General features: G+C 42.4%; 1 protein-coding gene across 1 annotated transcript in view; it reads left to right on the plus strand.

Moving 5' to 3' along the window:
* NTNG1 (netrin G1) overlaps nucleotides 1–26,356 on the plus strand; it is a 407,388-nt gene that overhangs the window by 210,888 nt on the left and 170,144 nt on the right. Inside the window, exon 2 of the mRNA XM_075540266.1 lies at nucleotides 260–900. Within this exon, the coding sequence (XP_075396381.1) occupies nucleotides 260–900 (641 nt within the window). The remainder of the gene's footprint in view (nucleotides 1–259; nucleotides 901–26,356) is intronic.

A 26,356-nucleotide genomic window follows, 5' to 3' on the forward strand; every position in this document is an offset into this window, starting at 1 on the left:
AATAAATGGTTTCCGTCTCTTTGAGTCTATGAAAGGGAGCAAAACAAGAAAATTGCCGCACTGCTTTTTATTTTTAAGTGATGAAAGAAGAGAACCCAGCTAGCATAAAGAAACCGATAGGACTACTGCGCGCAGGTTTGCTTTTGCTCCTGCGTTTGCTATTGTTTTTCCTTCCTTCGTAGCCTCAGCCAGCGCAATCTGGCAAGACGTGAGTCAAGACCAGTGCTTTGATGCCCTCTCTTCTGTTCTTCTTCCACAGGGCAACCCGTACATGTGCAATAACGAATGCGACGCAAGCACCCCTGAGCTGGCTCATCCCCCTGAGCTGATGTTTGACTTCGAAGGAAGACACCCCTCCACCTTTTGGCAGTCTGCCACTTGGAAGGAGTACCCCAAGCCTCTCCAGGTTAACATCACTCTTTCTTGGAGCAAAACCATTGAGCTCACAGACAACATAGTTATTACCTTTGAATCTGGACGCCCAGACCAAATGATCCTGGAGAAATCTCTTGATTACGGGCGAACGTGGCAGCCGTATCAGTACTACGCCACGGACTGCTTAGATGCCTTCCACATGGATCCCAAGTCCGTGAAGGATTTATCACAGCACACGGTCCTCGAGATCATTTGCACAGAAGAGTACTCGACGGGGTACATGACAAACAGCAAAATAATCAACTTCGAAATCAAAGACAGGTTCGCGTTTTTTGCTGGGCCCCGGCTGCGCAACATGGCTTCCCTTTATGGACAGCTGGATACAACCAAGAAGCTCAGGGACTTCTTCACAGTCACTGACCTGAGGATCAGGCTTTTGAGACCAGCCATCGGGGAATTATTTGTAGATGAACAGCACTTGGCACGCTACTTTTACGCCATCTCAGATGTAAAGGTACAAGGAAGGTAAGAGATCTCCGGCTGGGAAAAAAAAAAAAAGAATGTGTCCAAAAAAGCATCGGGGTTTGGGTGTGTTGGCTGTCACGTGATGTGTCATTTTGACATGTCATTTTCTACCGAAATATATTCTCAAAAACTCCAGCCCAGAGGAATGCGGAAGGCATTTGAGACCCTCCTTATTATGCAGTAATTCAGTAATTTGTAATCTCACACTTACTGCCATAAAACCTGGCAAGAGGCCTCAGTCTTAAACAAAAGCGCAGTAATAAGCATCTTCGTGGAAGTAAAGTAAAGGAACTACCTAGTCCGGGCAGGGGAATGGAGCAGGCTGTTCCGTAAGGGAGTGGAAAATAAGAAATGTACCAGGTCATTTGTGTTCAAATGTAGATTTGGAGATTCTTGGAAACCTGTGCCTTTGCTTCCTCCTCTTCCTCACTCAAGACTCGACTGTACCCCAATGAGAGGGCTCCCGTGTGGTGCACTCTCCATCTTGTGCCCCCTTAAAATCACACAAAACTATCCCGGAAATGAAAGCTGCATTTCCTCCAATTGATCAATGAAGAACCCGAAGCATCTAGGGAACCAAGCACATGTGTTAGGGAAGAGCAGATGCTTCTTTTATGTTTCTGATGGGATCTGAACATAATAGACTATCATTTAAAGCATGAGCCTTCATCTTGCCCCCTCTTTGCTGTAGCTGAAACGCAGATGGGCCAGAGACTAAAGTCATAACTCCTTCATGGTCACAATCGAGGTTGTGTTTGGGTTTGATAATATACCAAAGACACAGTTGATTAAACTTCCAAGAACTTTGAAGCGGTTTAACGAACAACTTGAAAACGAGAACCAAGACTGCTCACAGAAAGGTCTCCACTAGGTTTTTCACATGTAGTATGTTGTCAAAGTAATAAAACAAGGGGATCAAAGCCTGAGATAATAAGTAGGGAAAGTAAAGGTAAGAATGTACAGTGACGTGTGGAAGAAAAGTAACAATCTTTTAAAAATGCCAAGACCGGTAGCATTGAATCAAGGACCTAGTTTAGAAGGAGGAATGGAAACAGAAGACACAGGGAAAAGCGGGGTAAGAGATGTTTCCTTGTTGGATTGTGGCCAGAGAGACGAGACAACATGTGCATGTACTGTGAAGTGGAAAACGGACTTGCTTTGACTCCATCACCCAATTCACAGTACAAAGAAGATAGATATAGATATATATTACATATGAAGAATATAAGTGACGCCTAAATCATGCAGGTTAGATGAGATTTAAACCCATGAGGCCAAGTTCATCACATTTAGAGGGTTCTAGTTTCCCTTGAAGAAGCCTTGTCCTCATACCCTGAAAAGGAGTTGAAACACGCTGACCTTTCAGACACTGTCTCAACCTCACTCTTACTGCAGTGACGCTGTGCCGCTCTCCTGGAGAAAGCAGAGTCTCTGATGTGAGAGTAGGGCTCAGGGGAGGCACACAGCATGCGGCATTGAGAATGACCTCGGTTCGGTAACAAAGGTTTCAGAATCTGGTTGGGTTAGGTTCCACTGAGTCAGTTCCCACGCCAGTGCCCATGCGGAAGAGAGGAAAGCACTGGCGGGGCCTGCGCCACGTGCACCTCGCCGTGAGGCCACGGAGTCACCTACCTCCTGGCGATCTTCCTCCTTTCTGCTTACACTCTCCCTTACCAAGCACTACACCCTCTGTGATACCACGGCCAAGGGAGATGAAGTTTCACCATCCTCACTTCTAAAGGTCAAAATCGTTATTGTGAAAAAGTGGTGGGAATGGGTGACCAACTCCTCTGAGCCTTGTCTTCCATGGGCAGAGTCACGCAGAGTCCGCTCTGGTGGCTCTGAAATAAAGCATGTAACTGCGGGCTTCGTGATGTACCCTGACGGGGTGCATGGGACAATACTGAGTGCGTGGGTCCCAGGTGACACAAAGGGAGGGTGATAGAGAAGTGTTGCCATGAATGGAGTTTTCCATTCACAATAAAACTCAGCGATTAGCGGCATGAACAAAATGGGGCCGACGGCTAAGCCCTCAGCTACTAATGGAAAGGTTGGCACTTTGAACTCACCCAGCTTCTCTGAGGAGAAAGGACCAGTGATTAGCTTCTGAAAAGACTGCATCCTGGAACACCCAATGGAGCAGTTCTGTGTCTCACAGGGTCCCTGTGGACCTGAAGCGCCCTCACAATAGCCTACAGTCGTATTAGCAGGGAGTTCTCCTTTCCCAGTATCTTGTTCTTGAGGGATAGTTCATGTCAAGTGTGAGAATCATTAAGGTTGATCTTATTAGCAATAGCATAGCACAGGGAGGTGGTTAATATCTGGCTCATCTAAAAGGATCATGATCACAATAGCCAGCTAGATCTGAAACTGCAGTCTTAGGGCGGTCTACATTATTAGGCAGGGTTATTTCATTTCCTTTGCTTTGTGGTCTAAGACCTCTTTAATCTGAACCAGCATTGCTGTTACATGGCTGCCCCAGCCACGTGCATTGGCACTGGTTCAGAAGGCGGTCTTTTGGAGCTCTTTGGCTTATCTGTGTCAGTCACACACCCTACTCACAGAGTCACTCCCTCTGGGATCTTCCTGAACACTTCTATGGTGTTCTTGAATGTCATCATGAGTTGCAATCAACTTGATGGCAAAGGGCATTTCTGTAAGTGGATGTTTGTTTGGTATGGGGGGTGGAATTATTTTTCTTATGGAATGTTTATTTCTGCCCCCTCTGAAGAAAGGAAAGTGTAAACGTGTGCAAAAGGGAAAAGGTGATGCTATCATTCTCAGTGGGGTGTGGCCGGCCGTCTCCTAAAGGAGGGATCTTGGAAATGTAGACTCCCACCATCCCGGCCACTTTTCTTTTGCCTGCGTCCTGGTCCTGTCTTCCAATCACATGCCAGTGACTCTGAGGGATTTGAAGGAGTCCCCCTCCCTTGCCTGACCCACCTTCGCTGTCTTTTCTTATTCAACTGTTAGCTGCAAGCTGTTGAAAAAACAGCAGGGCAAAGGAGAAAGGTCCAATAGAGGTGATCCCTTTCCATAAGGTCCCGCTCCGTCACCTCCAAAGCCTGTCCGGATTCCTCAGGGCAAAACTGATGCTGGCATGTACTACACCAGGCTCCAGATGGCCTGGGTATTTTTAGTGAGAGGGGAGGGACTAAAGGAGCAAGCCCGATGGCTCAGGCGTGTCTCTGGCTTTTAAGTGATGTAAGGAGTGTCTGCTCATGATGGAGCCACCAAAGGGAAATGTTGACCTGCTGCCTGGTTCCAGGGCCTTTCAGCAGAGTGGTAATCATTTAACCATTGATAATGTCAGTAAAAATAACAGCTTATGTTTTTGTGCTTGTTTTTATATAGAAAATAATGTATGGTCTTTGGGGAAAGTTCCAAATATTTCACTTCAGCAATGTCATAAGTTCAAGCTTTCCACAATCTAACTGTGGTGTTTACTTCCAGACACACCTCCCTCCATATTCCTTTTGGGAAATGATCACAACCTTTCCACATGCCTTCACGTGGCTCCATCTGATGATAATGATGTTTTTCTTGTCATCCCGCCTGCCCCGTCACCCTCTGGGAATTGGGTGAGCTATTATGAGAAGATGAATGGAGATGGGATATAAACCTCCATAAAGTAATGGCACAAAGGATGTAGGATATTTTTCCTTGAAGCATTCATATATGAAGCATAAATCATGGGTGAATCTTTACTTAAATTCACTGACTGTGAATTCTAGCACATTGGTTTTATGTGCATGTTTGTCCACACCTTATGTTTGATGCTAGTTAGAATCGTGTGCCATAATAATCTTTTTACATTTGTCAGAATGTGATTACATTCGTTTGGACATGTGATGCATGTGATGTGCATTTTCCTGATGACAGAAACCGTAATCTTATCGTAAAAATGCGGGTCCTCTTTTGCTAGGCACTTATTGCTTCCACTTACTTCCTCTTATTATGTATTTATTATCGTAATGACTGAGAAGGGGGAACCTGACTGTTGGCAATCTCAGCAACTCCCTAGTACTTACATTGTTGAATAAACCTAATAATCTTCAAGAACTAATTCTGACTTATGGATGTCCTGCTTCAGTAAATCAGGGTGATTTTCTCTCGTGAATAATGGACGAGAGCAGAGTGCCAGTGCCTTAATTAAAGAGTGGCTCTCTTAGTCTTGATCTCATTTTAATTTACAGGGTAATACTACAATAATATCACTAATGGAAGGTACATTAAAGGGCATCAAGTAGTATTAAGTCTATTAAATTATGGTACTTATGTTAATTAACTGCTAAAGCAAGATGGTTCTAATGGCCCAAAAGGTCGCCTAATGCATAAATAAAAATTATCCAGTTGAGGGGTGAGAGGACAAGTGAAGAGAATATGTTTGTCCTAAGACATCTTTTTATACAGATAGTGGATAGAACTCAAAAGCTGCCACATATAAATAATGTCAAGACAGGTTTCCATAGTTACATAATTGAAGTTGACATTTCGTTTCCTTCGCCATCTCCATAATCAGAGTCAGTTAGAAGCTGGACATCACAGTCATCTTGATTCAACTGAATATAACATTATTTATTGTTTATTTTAGGTGAGTTGTTTCAAGGAAGTAATGTGACTTGTTGTATTGATTATTAGATCTGAAAGGCAAACGAACGTTTGGTTATATACTCATTTAATTATAAGATATACTATCGCAGTGTGTCACCATGATGTTTTCAGAAAGATGGGAGATTTTTTTTTTATCAACAAGCATTTGAGGGCAACACTGTAAGAACATTTCAATAGGAAACTTCAACCCACAACTCCATCACTTGCTTTTGCCCAGTATTTATAAATGACATTATCAGCATTGTCTCTCGGTGCCTGCCTGAGCACTTTACAGGTAGTTAGCTCTCAGTTACTCTCTACAGAATTCACTCTGCCTCCTAAGACTTCCCTGTTTTCCTCCAGGAGGGGAGCCAGAGAGCCCGGCTGTAGGAGCCTCTCTACTGAGTGTCCGGAGCGAGAAGCACCCCTACACTTCAACCCTCAGGGGAAGCAAACATAACATCTGTGAACCATCACTGTTTAATGACCACTGCTTGGTCTTTGCTGTAATTGGAGCAAGATAACCCACCTGCCAGTTTATCATATTGCGACGTTTTAATGCGCTGCTCTGAAACTAGAAGCGATGACACCAGTATTTCAGAAAGAAGCAGTCACTTTGTTATGGTAAGATTTCAGTGGAGTTTCCAGACTAAGGTCAGGAAGAAGAAACTATCTACTTCTGGCAAATGTAAACACTGTGAGTGGCGACAGAAATTTGTGAGATATAGTGCCCGAAGAGCGGCTTCCTTAAAGCAGTTGACCTTAGTGGCCTGGGCGGCTTCCAAGGTCTTCATTTGCTGACGTGTTGCCGTTGTTGTTGTTAGGTGCTACCAAGTCAGTTCCAGTCCATAGTGACCCATAGCAGAACAGAATGGACCTCTGCTTGGCCTGTGGCATCCTCGCATTGGTCCCAAACCTGAGCCCATTGTTGTAGGCCCTGTGTCGATCCCATCTCGTCGAGGGCCTTCCTCTTTGTCACTGCCCTGTCCGCTTTACCAAGCACGCTGTCCTTCTCCAGGAAATGGTATCTCCTGACAATATAGCCAAAATATGTAAATTGAAATCTTGTCATCTTTGCCACTCAGGAGCACTCTGGCCTTCCTTTTTCCAACAAAGATCCGTTTGTCCATAGCACTTAAGTGTTTTTCTCCAGAACCACAATTTGAATCCATCTACTCTTCTGCACTCTTCCTTATCAAATGCCTGACGTTCATATGCATTTGAGGGGATTGAAAATACCATGGCTTGGGTCAGATGCACATCTCAAATACCATCCGTGCTCTTAAAACTCTAAAGAGTTCATGTGAAGCAGACTTACCTTATGCAATGTGTCATTTGATCTCTCGACTGCTGCTTCCCTGAGCATTGTTTGTGGATACGATAGGGACCAAAACTTTAACAACTTCAACCTTTTCTCCATTTGCCGTGATGTTACCTATTGGTCCAATGGTGATGATTTTAGTCTTCTTGACCTTGAGTTATAATCCATACTGGAAGCTGCAATATTTTATCACTTTAAAAAATATATTTTTAGGGGAAGAAGTTAAAAATAAAAAGTGCCACTTTGAGGACTAAGGTGAACTTGACCCAAGCCTTGGCACTTTCAATTGCCTCATATTCATGCAAGCTCTGTACCTTGAATAATGAAGACCAGAGAAGAGCTGATACATTTGAATTGTGGTTTTGGAGGAAAATCTTAAATGTATCAGAAACTCCCAGAAGAACAAACACATCTGACTTAGTGAAAGTATATCCAGAAGCATCTTTAGCTGGGTGGATGGTGGGATTCCATTCTAAGTACTTTGGGCATGTCATCTCCAGAGGATGACGTCATGCCCGGTAAAATAGGGGTCATCAAAAAAGAAGATCCTCAGGTAGATGGATTAACATAGAGATTGCAAAAATGAGGTCAAGCACAGCAACTGATGTGCTAAAGTAATGGTCTGGCGAATTGTTTTATTTATTGAGTGTTGTTGTTGAGTAGTTAGTTACCAAAGTTGTCATAATAAAACCCCACAAAGTGACATATTTTTTTTCCTAACAATTATGGAGGTTCAAATTGGTGGTGTCACAAGAGCTATGCTCTCATGTAGTTCACTCTACGACCAGATCCTCCAGAAAAGATCCTTCCTAGATTTCAGTTAGCTAAAAATATTTCTTGGTGTTCCTTGGTTTCTCACCTCATTTTCGTCTGATCTCCTTTAACTTAACTGGTAACAACAACAATCCCATTTTAATCAAGGTCACTTCACAGGGCTTCTGAATATCTCCTCTCAGCTCACAATGAAATTGAAACTTTTAGTCATTCTGCAAGTTCTCTAAATCCTTGCTAGCCACAATTTGAATATTTTTTTAAAATAACTTACACTTCATATTTCAAACGAGAGGTGTCCTTCAAGGTGCATTTAAAAGCCTGGAGCCTGACATTTTCCCGACCTTTCCCAATAGTCCTAATTATTGAGGTTAGACTTTATTATTACTTAAAAGATTTTGCCTTTAAAATACATTCCTCGCTGAAGACAAATGTGTGCATAAGCAAAAGTGGTCAAGAAAGCTGATGCCAAGCTATCAAAAGATAAAGTGCCTGGGGTCTTAAAGGCTTGAAGGTAAACAAGCAGCCATCTAGCTCAGAAGCAACAAAGCCCACATGGAAGAAGCACAACAGCCTGTGTGACCATGAGGTGTTGAAGGGATCAGGCATCAGGCATCAAAGAACAAAAATATCATATCATTGTGAATTAGGGGGAGTGCAGGTTGAGACCCAAGATCCATCTGTAGGCAACTGAACATCCCCTTACAGAAGGGGAGGAGACGAGCCAGTCAGGGAGCAGTGTAGCAACGATGAAACATACAACTATCTTCTAGTTCCTAACTGCTTCCTCCCCCCCCATTATCATGATCCCAATTCTACCTTATAAATCTGGCTAGACCAGAGGATGTACACTGGTACAGATAGGAACTGGAAACACAGGGAATCCAGGATGGATGATCCCTTCAGGCAATACTAGAGGGTGGAGGGAATGTGGGATAGAAAGAGGGAACTGATTACAAGGATCTACATATAACCTCTTCCATGGGGGGTGGACAACAGAAAAGTGGGTGAAGGGATACATTGGACAGTGTAAGATATGGCAAATATTAATAATTTATAAATTATGAAGGATGCATGAGGAAGAGGGCAGGGGAGAGGGAGGGGCCAAAATGAAGAGCTGATAGAAAGGGCTTAAGTAGAAAGCAAATGTTTTGAGAATGAAGATGGCAACAAATGCACTTGACACAGTGGGTGTATGCATGGATTGTGATAAGAGTTGTACCAGCCTTCCATAAAAGCATTAAAAAATACATTTCTTCTTACTGTCACCAACATATACTTCTCTTCTGCTATAATTCTGATCCTTGGTTAGACAGTGGATATAAGCAGATCCACTGGCCACATTCTCTTATCTCAAGGAAGTGATGTACAGTTGAGGCAATGACAGATAAACAACAACAAACCCTATGACAATGTAGATTAAGTACTTTGAACTTGTGAATGTGTTTGTTGCCAGATAGCTGAGATCTACTAAATTAATGTGGGCAGGCTTGTAAAACTTTACATGAAATGTGATATTTGGTTGAGAAAAGGTACTTTTGTGTTGGAGAAAATAAGTACTCTAGGAAGATAGTTTATTCTTAAAAAATAACCTTTTTAGTTACGACTAGAGGGAATTTCTCCTCCCTCTTCTTCCTATGAACCTTCGGCATCTCTAACAGGCATTGAAAGATCTCGAAATCTATCTGCTGTGTTCCCCATCACAGGAAAATTAAACTTATATAGGTTTTCATATAGCAATTAATTACAGAACAGAAGCAATCTAAGTCATAGCAGGTCAACAGTATTAAAAGCTAATCTACTGTGATGGTGTTTAACAAAAATGTGGACTGAAAGCTGTAACATTCCATAATCTCGAAGCAGCTATAAATCCATCCCTGAGTTTCAATTGGAAAGCCTAGAAAAACTGCCTCCATTCAATAATATCCATTATCACACAAGGGTTGGGGATTTGCTTATAACATCATGAGGATATGATGACCAATCCTATTTGAGAGAAAATGAAGGAAAAATGTTCTTCTGAGTGGACAGTGAGTTATAAACTAAGATAATTGAAGCAAGGTTTTAGATAAATAGTGAATCGGTCGTTATTTCTGTGGGGCCATTTTCAGAATTGAGAATCTAAGTAGAGATTCTAGTTACTGGTTTGAAAACACTGGGCTGCTCGCTCCCCCAGGAAGAGGTTTAAGCTAAAAGAGGAATGTGGTAGTTTTCACATGTAGTGGTGGCTGACATCTTTGATATGAGGGACAAGGATGCCTTAGGGTCTCCTGGCTTATTTTCTGGTAATTATAAATCATGTTGACAAAACTCTGCAAAATATTGTTCTTAAGTGGCCATCTAGCTCAGAAGCAACAAAGTCCACATGGAAGAAGCACACCAGCCTGTGCGATCATGAGGTGCAAAAGGGACCAGGTATAAGGCATCATGCAATATATATATATATATACACACACACACACACATATACCATAGTGAATGAAGGGGGAAGTGCAGAGTGGAGACCCAAAGCCCATTTGTCGGCCACTGGAGATTCCCCCACAGAGGAGTTTAGGAGAGGAGATGGCTCAGTCAGGGTGCAATGTAGTACCGATGAAGAACACAGCTTTCCCCCAGATCCTGGATGCTTCCTCCCCCCAACTACCATGATCCAAATTCTACCTTGCCAGACTGGATAGGGCAGAGGTTGTACACTGGTGCATATGTGAGCTGGAGGCACAGGGAATCCAGGGTGGATGATACCTTCAGGACCAGGGGTGTGAGGGGCGATACTGGGAGAGTAGAGGGTGAGTGGGTTGGAAAGGGGGAACTGATGACAAGGATTCACATGTGCCCTCCTCCCTAGGAGATGGACGGCAGAGAAGGGGGTGGGGGAGGGAGACTCCGGATAGGGCAAGATATGACAAAATAACAATCTATAAATTATCAAGGGCTCATGAGGGAGGGGGTAGTGGGGAGGGAGGAGAAAAAAGAGGACCTGATGCAAAGGGTTTAAGTGGAGAGCAAATGCTTTGAAAATGATTAGGGCAAAGAATGTACGGATGTGCTTTATACAATTGATGTATGTATATGTATGGATTGTGATAAGACTTGTATGAGCCCCTAATAAAATGTAAAAAAAATAAAAATTATAAATATATATTGTTCTTTAAGAAATAGCAATGAAGAAAATTAAAGAATACTCTGAAAAATAGGAAATTAGAGGAAAGAGTTAGAATTATTGTAATAGTCCATTAAAATGTAAACAACCATCGTTTCCATTTGACTGGCCCTCCATTTGCAAGATTCTTCTCAAGTACCAGATCACTTTTCATCCTCACAACAGATTCCTGCGGCCTCTATCATTGCGCTCCGTTTTACAGGGCATGAAACAGCACCACAGAAAGTTCATAAGCTTTTCTTAGCCTTCATCTTTTATTAAGGCGACAAAAGCTGATTGCTAACGACAAACCTCATGTGAGTCCTCATGCTCACCGATCTGAAGTAAGTCCACATACAACCAGTTGTCATCAAACTGAGGCCAATTTATGATGACCCATGTGTGTCCCAGGAGAACTGTGCTCACTTCCCTCAGGGCACTTCGTGCAGTAGCCTTGAACAGGGTCCTCCAGGGAGTGAGCTGAAAGCGCGAAGGAGCAGGACCCCTAGCAGGGTTACACTGTCAGCTGCTAGCCTGAAAGTCCACCACCCACTTCCTGGAGGAAGAGAGAGCAACTTTCCACTGCTCTAGAGAATTATGGTCTCGGCGACCTACAAGGGCAATTCTGTCCTGTCCTGACTCACTAAGAGTGGGAATCAGCTTAATGGAGGTGAGTTGAGTTGAGTTACTCTAAAATCCTCAGAAGAAGCATCACACATAAAGAACCTGGGGATTTTGTAATGGAGCTCTATTTAAAGAGCAACAATGGACTGATAAGTCTTGAGGCTCTGCCCTCTTCAGAATGTTCTGGAATATTCGTTTCCTTAACTTTTGACTGATATTTTATTGTACGAGATTGCTCTTGGAAGAGATGCATTCATCTGAGCTCTGAGTCTACTTTTTACCTAATTTCTTATCAATTTTAAAATGTGGTTATGACAGACAACTTTAACATATTGTTTTATATCTAAGTGATGTGTGTCTGAAATCAAATAATGGTGAATTAATGAATAATTACTTGAATAGACTTTTTTCTCTACAAATTTTTTTCTCCTTAAAAATGTTAAGGTTTTCACATACATTTCCTAAAACCTTAAACCGATCTACAATTGATTTCAGTCCACGGGGATTAGCAAACTCTAAAACAAGTTGCAAGCACTCGGGACAATCTTGGGAATTGGCTGCCAACCTTGTGAATCTTACGAAAACTCCCCTTTACATTTAGAAAAAGCTTCTTTTTCTTTTAGCTTTTCACCTTATCTGTCCTCATGCTCCTTTCTGGAACTACAGAAACTTAAATGTGCTTTCTCTCTCACAGAACACCTTATAACTTTCTGTAGATGAGTCCACTCCCTCGGTCTTATTATAGAAGCTAAGTACATATGTAGCCTTTCTAACATCTAATTTTTTTACATTTTAATTTTCCTTTCATTGACTTGGAGAATAATGCCCAGTAAATTGGCTAGTAAAATGAAACGCTTAGTAACTGCGATTAAAAAGGGAGGCAACACAAAGCTTCCTCCCAGTGAAAACACTCAGAATAAAGATTTATGGTATGCACCGCATTAAATGGACAACTGAGTGCCATTCTGGCTTGGAGCATATTTTTCCAAATCCTCGAGGATTTGGTGAGCTATAAAGAGAACATATGCATACGCAGCTCCTTCTCCTCTGAGGTTTGCACCATTATAAGGAGAGAATGTATCTAATAATTCCTCCAATTAAATTATGAACTTCATTAGCGTACAGAAAAACAACCCAGTTTAGGAGCTTGTCTTTTTATCCTGAATTCCCCAATGCCATAGAATTTTTAAGCTAGTGGGTCATTAAAGGAAAGAGGCCTCCTTTTTAAGAAAAAAACAGAAGCATGCAGCAGAAGAGCACATGATGAAAAAGTGAAATCATTTCCTCCCTGACTTAATTTAGCATTGGCATGGAAAGCCCTATTTCAGTTACAACCCAGCTACAATCTGTATACCCTTTTTCTGGAAAAAAAAACAACAAAAAACTTAGCTCTTCTGTCTGACCCCTGGAACCGTGATTTATCCTAATTCACGGAATGGTTTCATTGGAACCTCTGGGTGCTTGGGGGCTTAGGTTTTTTTTTTTCTTCTGTTGTTGTTGTTGTCCTTAAGATGGGAAGTTTTCCAGGACACATTGGGGGCATTGGTTTAGGTATAATGCACAAGTATTTGTAGGTTTCTGGGATCACTGGTTTAGAGGAGATCATTCCCATTTTTCTTCTGAATGTAAGAGCAAATGGCGCAGATGCCCCTGCACTGGACAGGGTTGCTTTCTCTTCTGCACAGGCGCACACTGGGTCGGAATGCACGCACGTGCACCTAACACCACCACCACCACCAACAACAACAACAACCAAAGAGCAAAGGCATCAATGTCAGGGGGTTATTTCCATAGTAACGATGGTTGTATGGAGTGATATAGCTGGTTCCACTGCTCATTCTGCGTTTCCGTTCAGGAAGCCATTTGTTTCCGTGGCCACTTGCTGCTGCGGAGCCCCCCCCCTCCCCCCGATGAATGGCAGCCCATGCACAAGGGACGGAAAAGCTGCCCATTCCTTCTCATCCTGGATTCTGTTGGGATTAGACAGTAAGGCAAGGCTAGGGAATGCCCAGCCTTCGGGCTGTATGAGACCTGGAAAATCATTCATCTCAGTTAACATCACTTGCGCCACTAAAGAGAAGCCATTCAAGCTATCAGGTTGTTGCTAGAGGTCATCTGACCCATAGCTGACCCAGACACAACAGAGCGAAGCACCACACAGCCCCGTGCCAGCCTCCAAGATGTTCCCGTGTTTAAGCCCCTGGCTGCAGCCCCTCTGTCAGTCCCTCTTGTTGAGACTCTTCCTCTTTGCTTGCTGCCCCTCTACCGAGCATAACGTCCGTGTCCAGGAGCCGCTCTTTCCTGAAAGCGGATCCAACAGTGTGAAAGGAAGTCCAGCCGTCCTGCTTTCTAAGGAGCACTTCTTCCATGACACATGTGTTCGTCCTTTCAGCAGCCCACTGTGTTGTCGGTATTCTTCATCAGCACCACGTGTCAACACTTCAGTCCTTCTTCGGGGTTCCTTCGTCAATGCCCAACTTCCACATGCATATGACACAATTGAAAATCGATTGGGTCTAGCACCCCTGAATCCTCAAAATAACTTTGCTGTTTCCAACCATCTAGAGCGGTCATGTGCAGCAGATTTACCCAACGCTATGCGCTCTTTGTTCTCTTGACCGCTACCTCCACGAGCACTTTTGTGGGTCCAAGCAAGGCAAAACCTTCGACAACGTCCATCATTCTCCATTTATCATGATTGCTCCTATTGGTCCAACTGTGAGGATGTTGGTCTTCTTTACATTGAGTCGTAATCCACACGGAAGCCTACAACCCTTGATCTTCGTCAGCAAGTGTTTCGAGTCCTTCCTCTCACTCAGCAAGCAAGGTTGTCCGCTGCATATCTTGGGTTGTCAGCAAGCCTTCTTCCAATTCTAATGCACTTTTCTTCCCCGTAAGCCAGATTCTCTGATGACTTGTTCAGCATACAGATTGAGTAAGTGTGGTGAGAGGATGCTCTCAGACACACCTTTCCTGACTTGAAGCCATACAGTATTTCCTGGTTCTGTCCACACCGTTGCCTATTGATCCATGTAAATGTTTGACATGAGCACAGTGAAGTGTTCTGGAACTACAATTCTTTGTTATTGTCCATACCGTGCATTTCCATAGTTGATAAAACACATGTAAACATCTTTCTGGTATTCTCTGCTCTGATCCAAGATCCATATGACATCAGCAATGATATTCCTTGCTCCACATCTTCTTCTGAACTAGGCCTGAATCTCTGGAAACTTCCTATCAATACAACCATCATTGGATGATCTTCAACAAAATCTGATATTAATGATATTGATATTAATGATATTGTTCTATTATTAGAGAATTTTGGGGGGTCACCCCTCTTCAGAATGGGTACACATTACACAAACAAACCAACAAAAAGCTTCTCTGCCATCAAGTCAATGCCAACTCCAAGTGACTCTCTAGGACAGCCCCTGTGAGTAAGTTGCTGAGACTCCAATTCTTTATGGGAGTAAAAAGCCCTCTCTCCCCCCCCTGGAGAGGCTGGTGGTATCAAACTGCTGACCTTTAGAATCGCAGCCAATTTCATAGCCACTAAGCCACCAAGGTCCTTTAGGTACACATTAGAGATGCAATCATTGTTTGACCAATATGGTTTTAGAATGATGTTATATACATTCTGCCATCGAGTTTTCATTGGTGGAATATCACTAGCCCTCCCTCCCTGCTCTGACTGCATATAAACGTTCTGATCATAGTAATGTAGCTCTTCATTAATGGAGCGGAGGCTGCAGCATAGGAGGCTCCCACTGAAGCACCGCTGCCTCTTATCACTTGGAGAACGCGGCATTTTAGACATGTGCTTTAGCTTACTACCTCACACATACACTTAGGCTTACTGTGCTGGCCCCTTTTTGTATGCAGAAAAATGGCACATTGACTGCGTTGACTTCTCCGGGGCAGAAGAAGAAAGGACAATTTTAAAGTGTTTCTGAATTTCCACTTGAAAAAATGAAATGAATAAATGGATAACATTTCAAATGTCTTTAAGGACCTCCTAAATCTATGCGTCCTAAATCTCCACTCCAGCCCATTTTATCTCACTGTGATAGCTACTGGATTGATTCCCCATCTTATTTTTTTTATTGTGATGAGAATAGATACAATAAAGTATTCACCAGTGTAGCAATTTCTACAGGGAGGTTTCATTGACATTGATTACAGTTGTCTTGTGGCACAGCCATCACCCACTATCATTTTTCAAAATTATCTCACCATACGTAGCAGAAACTTGATGCTTCCTACACAAATCCCCCTTTTCCTTCCCTCCTACCCCTGATAACGGCTCATTGTCTGCTTTGGTTTCTATGCATTGGGTTATTTCATATAAGCAACATTGTAAAGTATATATCCTTTTAGACTTGATCATTTTGCTCAGGATATTATTTTTAAGGGACATCCATGTTCTGGCAGACATCAGGACATTTTCCCTATGGTTGAGTAATATTTCATTGTATGCATATTCTATATATTGTTCTTCATCTCCCTGTTGATAGAGATTTTGATTGTTACTATATTTGGGCTGTTATGAAAAGTGCTACAATGAATATTTGCATACAGATTTCTGATTGTTTTTCTGCTTTCAATGCTTCTGGGTTTACACCTAGGATTTGGATTGCCAGGTCATATGACAATTTGATTTTTAAGTTTTTGAAGAGCTAGCCCATTGATTTCTACAGATACTGTACCATTTAACACACACACACACACACACCCTCAGCAATGAGATTCTAATTCCTCCACAACTTTCACAACCCCTGCCCCTCCCCACACCTCTCTGCAGTGCTCATGGAGGTGAGGTAGTCTCTCTAGTTTTTATTTGCTAATGGCATATGGAGTCCTGGCGGTCTGGTGGGCTACAGACTGCACTGCTAACCATGAGAGAAACAGCTTGTACCCACCAGCAGTGCTGCAGGAGGAAAACGAGGCTGTCAGATCCCCTAAGTCTTGAAAAGCCCAAAGGGAAGCTTTATTGTGTGCAATAGGGTTACTCTGAGTTCGAACAAATTCGATGGCAGTGAGATTTGTTAATTGAATGGCTAATCATGATGGAAATACTTATACGTTTGTTGGCCATTTGAAAAGGCTGTTTGGTGACAAGTCTATTCACGTCCTTGGCCCATGTGCTGATTGGGGGTTGTTTTTCTTTTCTTTTGTTGCGTTATGGTTCATTTGGGTCGACTTTTTTATGAGTGGTGACAGAGATGAGCAAACTTTGGGCTAAATATGCTCTGACAAGACAGCGAACGAAACAATTAGAATCCCCAAATCATTGGGCGCCTTGTATTAGATTGGACTGTGGGAAAGACATTAAAAACAAACAAACAAACTTGTGAACGCAATGCTGTGGGATAACTTGGGACCGTCAGCTAGTGTGAGTTTAGTCTGTCCGCTTATCTACAGAATGAGAATGCTATAGGCTGGTGAGAGTGTCTCAGAATTACTCTTCAAATAAGCACGACAACGGTCCAGTGCATTTGGGAGTGTTGTGCTCAAGAGTCCCTTCCAGGACACTCATATTACATGTTAGCATATTAAAGGCCCTGAGGTGTCCTGTAGTAAAACACACTTTTCATTTATTTCACCCAGAGCTTCCCAAGTCCGCTTAGCCTAGGGAACATCTACTACTACATTCAGCACTCCGGGATCACTGAAGAATCCGTCTAAAGTAACCACTTTCCTTCATGCTCCCACATTATTGGACAAGTCGTGTGATATAAGGAAATAAATGAAAGCGGTCCCCTGTGTGTATTTAAACTCTTTGAGGAGCTAAAAGCAGATTGAGTGTTCACAGAAAGCTATAACTTTCATCCTCAGCCTTCCTTGATCGGTAGCTCATCCTTTGTAGAGAATAGCTACATTAAAGGGAAAGCACGTGACCATGGGTCCGTGTGGGGGTGGGGGTGTGGGAAGGGTTGGTACGAAATATCTTTCCTTCTTGTTTGTAACTGTTGCTCTTTATTTTTCAAACCTTTGGGGATACTATGTATCTATCTTTAAGAATTATGGGAAACCAAGTACTACATTGGAATAGATGGGGAATTTTTTGTCTTGCTGTTGTTTTTAGGCTAGAGAAATTGTGATGAGAGAATCAACAAAGATGTGAAAAATGAAATGCCAGGTGGTACAAGCTGGTGCATTTTAGAGATAAATAGAAATGCTGGAGAATTGCTGTGTCTTTGGTGTAAGCCCCCCAAACTCTAATTACAGCAATAAACTAAAATGAAAAAACTTAAAGGAAAATGAGATCAGCTAACATTTCATAAATACATATATTCATCTACGTGGAAGCTGTTCCTGACCCCACAGACTGATTTTTCACATTGCTTGCCTTTCCTTTGCGTCTCGTGTGTGGTGTTCTTTTAGGTGCTGTCAAGCCGGTTCCAACTCGTAGGGGTCCTACATACAGCAGAATGCAAGACTGCCCTGTCCTGCGCTGTCCTCACAATAACTCTTGTCTTTGAGTCCATTGTGGCAGCCACTGTGCCAACCCCTGTCCTCTCTTGTGTGTCACTGAAAACTAAATTACCATTCAATTGATTGTGACTCGGGAAGACCTTATAAGTTATAGGAGAGCTTCCCCTTAGGGTCTGCAAGGCTGTGATATTTATGGGGAAAGATGGCTACAGCTTTTACCTATGGAGCTTCTAATAGCTTCAAACCACTGGGTTTGCCAGCTATAGAACATTTAACCACTGGGTCATGGGAGCTCCTTGAGTGTCAATTTAGAACCTAGGAAAATTGAGCACTGTATAGAGCTGAAGGGTATTTCCTGCATTGGGAGCAGAAATCATCTTCAGCGGCTGCTCTTTTGGTCCTGTCAGATGATCAGTGGAGCAAAGCTGTCACCACATGGTGGTGGCATCCATGTGTAACTATTGATACTCCAGTGTAGCTGGGAATAAGGGACAGATGGGAGAGAGATGGGCCAAGAGATGATGGGTGAAGGGAAGCCTAAGAGGCCAGGGATTTGGCAGGTTGGGATGAGAAAGTATCATAAGACCCCAGAACTGGAATTGAGCAGGCAGTGTATATGTGACTCGTAGGCTATAAAATCATTTCTTTTCGAACTGTAAAAACAAAAAAATCAACATTAAAATAATTCAATCTAGTTGGTTAACTGTTACATAACAGAATTTAGATGCAGGTAGAACTTGTTGCATTTTACTTACTGTGCTACCTCAGATCCCTCCAAATGGATCTGGTCCACAGCAGGAATTGAATAACTCAATGCTTTTCATTGTACTACTTTATCCAACATGCCAGGATTACAAAACTTCAGCCTTGAGTCAATTACCCAAGTTAGAGAATAAAATTAATCTATCCTAGGAACTAAAGTACTATGTATATGTGTAGTACATGTATAGTATATGTATAGTACATTTTGATTACCACTCCTATCTAGCGGAGCTCTAGTGGTATAGTGGTTACATGTTGGGCTGGAATCCACAAGGTCAGCAGTTCAAAATCACTAGCAGCTCCTCAGGAGATGGGGTTTTGTATTCCCATAAACAGTTACAGTCTCGGAACCATAAAGGGGCAGTTTTATCCTGTCTATAGGGTCGATCGGGGTCAGTATTGACTCAATAGCAGTGAGTGAGTAAATCCCATCTACACAACCCTTCTTGTATTATGAACTTCATTGGTGCATTTAAGACCCGAGATGATGATGGACTTTGAGTGAGACGAAGCTCATTGGATGTAAGTTGATTCTTCTGCTCATCCTCTAAGAAATATTGTCTTCAAATAATGTTTCTTTTGTGTGTTCAGAAGCAAGGAGGGGGGAAATGATTATGAACCATGCTATAAATTGAGGACTTCAAAGGGTAATCAAGTCAGGGTGAGGTTGCAAAGAGAAGGCATGGAAATCGGCACTGACCAGGCTTAACTTACATCAATTTGTCTACTTAAACTTTTCTGGGCACTTTCCTTGACCAAAATAGCTCCAGCCCATTATGTACAAAGATTTACAAACAGAGGTTCAGCAGCATATGGGTAATTACAAGTAAAAGGAAGAGGGAAGAAGAGAGCATAACTCAGGGTGATGGAATTGTGGAAATTTTTTTGCCTTTGTTGTTAATTTTCACAACATATTCATTGGACATATAATCAGGAACAATTATTTTTAACAAAAATGTAAGTGAAAGCATACGCATGTAATACTTCCTGACTCACCAATGAAAACATGATAATGTTAAGATAATCTCTACCTGGCTGTCCCCTGTACTCCATATTTAATATACTTCTTAGTCTTTTTCCACTTTCCAGGTTAATCTGGGCTTTAAGAAGGAGGATGATTTCAACCAGGCTTTGAATCTCTAAGAGTTCCAAGTTGGAGAAAAATAGCATGTTGACAGTCCTGTAGCATCAGACAATAAACTGCCTAGAGAGAGAATGGCAAACAAATGAACCTGCTCTGAGAGGATACTCTGTAGAAGAGAAACAAGGAGCTGTTAGCAAGAAAGGGAGTTTATGGGCAGGGAATTCAGTAAAAGAGGTGGATTTTTATTAGCCCCCACATTTAGATTGTATGCAATGGAGAAGGGATCCAATAGATAAGATAGGTCTTTGAAGAGTGCTGACTATTGTAGAAAATTATGTTGTTGTTTTTTAATAAGTTAAATGATTTTGTTATGATCTGTTTATGAAGCAGCTTTGAAAAGGGACCTTTCTGAGTGTTTTCTTTGTGAAAGAGCATGACTGTAGAGAGAGCCTGAATTAAATAGAAGCAGTTCTATTCAAATACAGATCAGATCTTTCCCCAACACTTCCAAGACTGAAGAAAATAGAAATGAATACCAGTATACTAGATGTTTAATATTTGTTATAATCCAAGCCATACCAAGGACTATCCCATGTTTCCCACCAGTGCCTTTGTAAGCCATTAGTATGGCTAATGGAGCAATCCTGTCAGCCTCGTTGGTTCTGCTGCCTACAAGCCTCATCTGTGAAATATGTGGCCAAGGATCAGACTGAATCTGCGGGAACGTGAGGTGGAAACTGACTTAGGCAAGCACCCCAGGGAACCAAGGCAGAAAGGTTCTCCTCTCCCATGTCCCACCTTCCCCATTTAGGATCTTCATGCACATTTAAGCACCCAGCAAAACTACACCAAATATCTACTTTTACTGATGGTTAAAGGTTTCCTATGTGGGTCACTTTCCTGCAAATGTTGTTGCTATTATTAGGTGCCATCAAGTCAGTTTGAACACATAGTGACCCATCAAAGAGATAACAGAACACTCTTCGGCCCTGCGCCATTCTCACAACTGTTTCAGACTTGAACACATTGCTGCAACCACTGTGAATCCATCTCCTCCAAGGTTTATCTCTTGCTCAATGCCCCGCTAGTCTGCCAAACATGATGCCCTTCGGCAGAGACTAGCCTCTGCTGACAACAAGTCCAAAACATGTAAGGTGAAGTCTTGGCATCCTTGCTTCCAAAGACCGCTTTGGCCATACTTCTTCCAAGACAGGTGGATTTGTCTTTCAGTAGTCCATGGGACTCTATGTTCTTTTCCCACACCACAATTCAAATTCATCAATACTTCTATAATCATTTTTTAAAACATTTCATTAGGGGCTCATACAACTCTTATCACAATCCATACATATACCTACATCAATTGTATAAAGCACATCCGTACATTCTTTGCCCTAATCATTTTCAAAGCATTTGCTCTCCACTTAAGCCCTTTGCGTCAGGTCCTCTTTTTCCCCCCTCCCTCATGAGCCCTTGATAATTTATAGATTGTTATTTTGTCATATCTTGCCCTATCCGGAGTCTCCCTCCCCCCCCACTTCTCTGCCATCCATCTCCCAGGGTGGAGGTCACATGTGGATCCTTGTAATCATTTTTTGTGTTATTAATTGGAATTAATACAGATATCAAATCATTTCTTAGTTCAATCACGTCCAGCAGAGTTTTACATTTGCTACCACAATCAGTTTCCAAGCCTTCTTTTTCTATACGGACCCTTGCCATCATCACCCCTTCACCATATCACCACCAACTCTGTGTCATTCAGTGTCCAACTTTCACATGCTTAAGAGGCAATGGAGTCAGTCAGGGGCAGTCAGGGGCACCTTAGTCTTCAAAGCAGTAATCTTCCTTTTCAATCTTCTAAAGAGTTCCTGTGTAACAGATTTACCCAAGGCAATGTGTCTTTTGATATCTTGACTGCTGCTTCCATAGACATTGGTTGTGAATCCAAGAAAGACAAACGCTTGACAACTTCTGCCCTTTCTTCACTTACCGTGGCCCTACTGGCCCCGTTGTGAGGCTTTTGGTCGTCTTTCCATTGAGTTGTAATCCATACTGAAGGCTGCAAGTCTACTTCTTCATTCATAAGCAAGTGTTTCATTCCTCCTCACTTTCAGCTAACAAGGTAGTGTCATCTGCATAATGCAGGCTGTTAATAAGACTTCCTCCAGTCCTTATACATTTTTATTTCTATAAACCAGATTCCCTGGTGATTTGCTCAGCATACAGATTGAGTAAGTGAGGTGCGAGCATATAATTCTCACACACGCCTTTCTTGATCTTAAACCATGCAGTATTCCCTTGGTCTGCTCACACAATGGCCTCTTGATCTGTACACAGTTTCCACAGGAGCACACTGGAGTGTTCTGGAACTCTCGTTTTTCTCAAGGCTCTCCATGGTGATCCACACAGTCGAATAATTTGACACAGTCGGCAAAACCCAAGTAAGCATCCTTCTGGTATCTCTGCATTCAGCCAAGGTCCACCTGGCGTCAGCAATGACAGCCTTTGCTCCACATCCTCTTCTGAACTCAGCCTGAACCTCTGGCACCTCCCTGTCAATATACTGCTACAACCGTTGTTGGATGATCTTCAGAAAAATTTTACTTTAAGTAATATCAAAGATATTGTTCTATAATTTGAGCATTCTGTTGGGTCGTCTTTATTTGCAATGGGTACCAATACGCATCTCTTCCTGGCAGTTGACTAGTGACTATCTCCCAAATTTCCTGGCATAGGCGAATGTATGCTTCCTGTGCTTCATCAGCTAGTTGAACCATTTCATTTGGTATTCCACCATTTCCTTGAGCCTTGTTTGTGGCTAATGCTTTCAGTGCAACTTGAACTTCTTCCTTCAGCACCATTAGTTCTTATGTATAGGTTACCTGCTGAAATGGGGGAATGTTGACCAGTTCTTTTGGACCATGCCACCCTATGTATTCTTTCTATCCCCTTTTGATACTTTCTGGATCATTCAACATTTTGCCCATAGAATCTTTCCATATTGAAACCTGAGGCTTGAATGTTTTTCTTCAATTCTTTTAATTTCAGATATGCTAGCATGCTCTTCTCTTGTTTTTCTAATGCTAGGTCCTTGCACATTTCCTTATAGTATTTGGCTTTGGCTTTGCAAGGTCCTCTTTGCAACTTTCCGTTCAGCTCTTTGACTTCATCCTTTCTTCTATTTGCTTTAGTTATTCTACATTTAAGAGCAAGTTTCAGACTCTTTTCTGACATTGAGGTAGTTAGTTTATTGTGCCAATCTGACCAATAAACACATGTGGGGTTAATTGAAGGGCAGAGGGATAAATGGCTCAGTGAGCCTTGCCTTTCTAGTTCTTGGGTCACTTGCTTTGTGATGGCTGGACCAGGGTGCAGCTGCCTTATCCAGTTCCCTGCTTCAGCTTGCAAGGCTCACTTCTTGCAAGACATCCCCGAGGAGAAGCCACATAGACCTACCCCGATGCAGCCCTGGGTGCTGGATCAGCTGTGTGGAGAGCCCTGCTATTGCTGAGATGCTTACACGTTCACTGATTCGGCTTTCCACCTGCAGTCGGCATCATCGTGTGTGTTTTGTAAGATGGAGGAGGACTTTGTGGATTGGTGTCAGACATATGGGCTAATGTTGGAAAGGTGGGCTTGGGCAGCACTAGGTTAGGATGTTTTCCTGATGGGCCCTCACCCATTATGTAAAACTCCCTTATACATATGAGTTTCTGTGAATTTGTTTTGTTAATGTACCCAAACTAAAACGGACATCAACTCTGATCTTTTCTTTGCTTCCTGGCTTTCTTCCTGAAAGATGTTTGTCGTCTGTTTTCAGTGTTCACTGTATCAAACCTGTTCTTGAGATTTTCTTGAAATTCAGGTGGGATTGACTCAAGGTCATATTTTGGATCTTGTGGGTTTGTTTTACATTTATTAACTTTATCCTGAACTTACATATGTGCAATTGACAGTCTTCTGCAAACAGCAACCATAAACTCTAGACTAAACATGAAAACAAGAAATTGAAGTTACCAGAGCATTTATTTGTACCTAGAATTTTTAATATAATAGGCTTTATAGGGATTGGTTCTTAGCCACAGGCTATATGTAAATTAGATATTAGTAACTGATGGACTATCTGTATATACATAAATCTAAAGGCGATTTTATCTTCTTCTGTGTCTAAAATACATGTGCTAGCATGAACGATAGGAGGACAGGTAAATACCCTACATTTTTACATTTTATAGCATTTGACATGATGTTGACTCTACATAGACTGTGAAAAATTAGGAATATATATTGTCATTCAAAGTACAAACCCCCCAACAAATACACACATATAAGACTAACACAAAAAGGCATAGTTGAGAAATCAGTCCCAGCAGCGAACCCCACCATGACTCTAACTCCTAGTAACTCTACACACAGAACAGAGCAGTGGCCTACCTGGAGTTTGCGGGGCTGTATGTCTTCAGAGGAGTAGAAAACCCGATCTTTTTCCTAGGAAACACTTCGTGAATGGTAACTGCCAACCCTGGGTTAGCAGCCCAACCCCCTCACTGCCATGTCTCGGGTTAAAATAGAAATCTTAAACAAACAAGCAAACAAACAAAGAAAAAACACTCAAAGTACAAATGTACCTCCCCTGCCGAGGAGAGGAAAGAAGCAGAGGCGACTGGATATCTGCTTAGATGTCCACTTGGGTGACTTGAGATGACCAATTGTAAACAAAAGGGTTGGAGGGAGGGAGGTAAAGGCTTATATATTTTCTCCTCCCTGCCTACCATAGTACAATAACCTGAGCTCTCGGTCCTGTGGAGAGGAGGTCCCATTCGCTCTCCTAGCCCCCTCCTGTAATTTTTGTCTGTTCAATCTATTACCAAACGTAATAGAAAGAAAGAATGTTTCTTAACTGACCAGAAAGGAAAAATGCAACTTTGGGTTTCTAAATGTGTGTGGCCCTGTGCTGCCGAGAAGGGCTCCTTGTGGGGAACGGTGGGAGAGAAGTGTGATGCCTGCACTGGGGACCAAAGTGGTGTCCATGGAGCCCGAAGGATGATGGGCCATTGTGATATTTTAAAATTGAGAGAGTGCTTATTTGAGGCTATCATTTGTTCATATTTCCTTTTCATGGAAGAGTGCGTGTGACCTGTGGGAAACTGGAATTATGAGACGGGTAAGAAAATGAAAGAACACTCACAGAAAAAATGTTTTTAGTGGCTCAGTGAGTAAACTGACTTAAAGATGATCTACTAGTGCAGTAAATCGCTATGTTACATACTTTAGTTTCCATTCAAGTGCAAGTGTTTCTTTGAAAATAAGCAGAGGGCCGAAATTATTTTTTCCTGATCTAATCCAGATATAGCTCAGGGACACCAGAACACCCTGCAGATATCACTGAATGCTTTGAGACCATTGATACCTGACACCAGAAGGCAATGGCTTAACTTTTCCAATGGGGCTCCCAACTCGGCTGGAGAATGCACAATAACGTAAGAATAGAGAATAATGTTTGGGAAAGAGAATATAACACAAGCATAATGACCAGTGACGAATGTGATACATTTTTATTTTCTTTGGAAGCTCTTTTAAAAGGAAGCGGAAGGGAGGAAGATGAAGAAAGGAAGAGCGAGGAGGAGAGGAGAGGAAGAAGGGCGAGAGGAAAGCAGGGGTAGAAAGACAAAAATGAAGGAAGGTAGAATGGATGCAAGAGAATCAAAGGGGGGACGCTTGGACCCGTAATGTTCTTTGGTTCTCACAGTTCTGCCCACTTACCTGGCCATGAGGTCTTTGAGCCGTAAGATCACATGTTTATGAGATTCTGCCTCTTCGATATTCCAGGGTGACTCATTTAGGGGTACAGAGGAAGCAACATGAAAAGGGGTACTGTTAATATCCAAGGTGAACATAACAACCCCCGCTTAACCTTATGGCAGTATCAAGTGTGAGCCCTACAGAATCCTCTCGTGTCACAGAAACACATCTGGAAACCAGTGCAGGGAACGGCAGGAAGACGCTGTAATTTTACAAGAAGGGAAGCTCATTTTGGAGATGGCAGTATGCCTGTAATTAAAACTATTAATGCAGACATTTTGTGATTGTAAGAATAATGTATGCTTGTGGCTGAGGAAAATGAGAGCCATTCGTGCTGGCTTAAATGATGCCGTGTGCCTTCAGCGAGCACGGCAACTGGGGAAAATAAAAAGGTGCAAAATAGTATTTCACTGGGAACCCACCGCGGGAACTCTACTTCCAGAACTATTCAATGAGAAAGAATGTCTACCCAACCTCTTGTTTTAAGTAATAGTGGAAAATTCAAAACAACGACAACAACAAAATGGAAGCACTTAGAAAGTAGTGTTTGCTCGTTACTGGAACCGTGCCGCTTGCTGGAGTTTTAAAGGATGAAAAGCGACAGTCCCTGTCTTCAAGTCGCTGCCGTCTGGATGGGTGGACAGTCACTTCAAGAGGGATATTATAAAGCAATGCATGTGGTCTGTGCGATGATAAGGAGATGCATAGGTTTCTATGGCAACAGCAGGGAGGAAGACTTGGGAGGCGGGCTGAGGAGGGGGGTGTTCCTGCAGAAGCTCCAATCTCCTTAGCTTTATCAAGGTTATCGCTGAACAATTACCTCCATATGGTAGGTTGAACCATATGAAATCGACTTTTGTCATCAGTGGAAATTGATAGAGGAATATTGGCGACTTCTTGAGGTTCAACCTTACCT

The sequence above is a fragment of the Tenrec ecaudatus genome, chromosome 1, assembly GCF_050624435.1.
Source record: "Tenrec ecaudatus isolate mTenEca1 chromosome 1, mTenEca1.hap1, whole genome shotgun sequence".
In the NCBI taxonomy this organism is placed as follows: domain Eukaryota; kingdom Metazoa; phylum Chordata; class Mammalia; order Afrosoricida; family Tenrecidae; genus Tenrec; species Tenrec ecaudatus.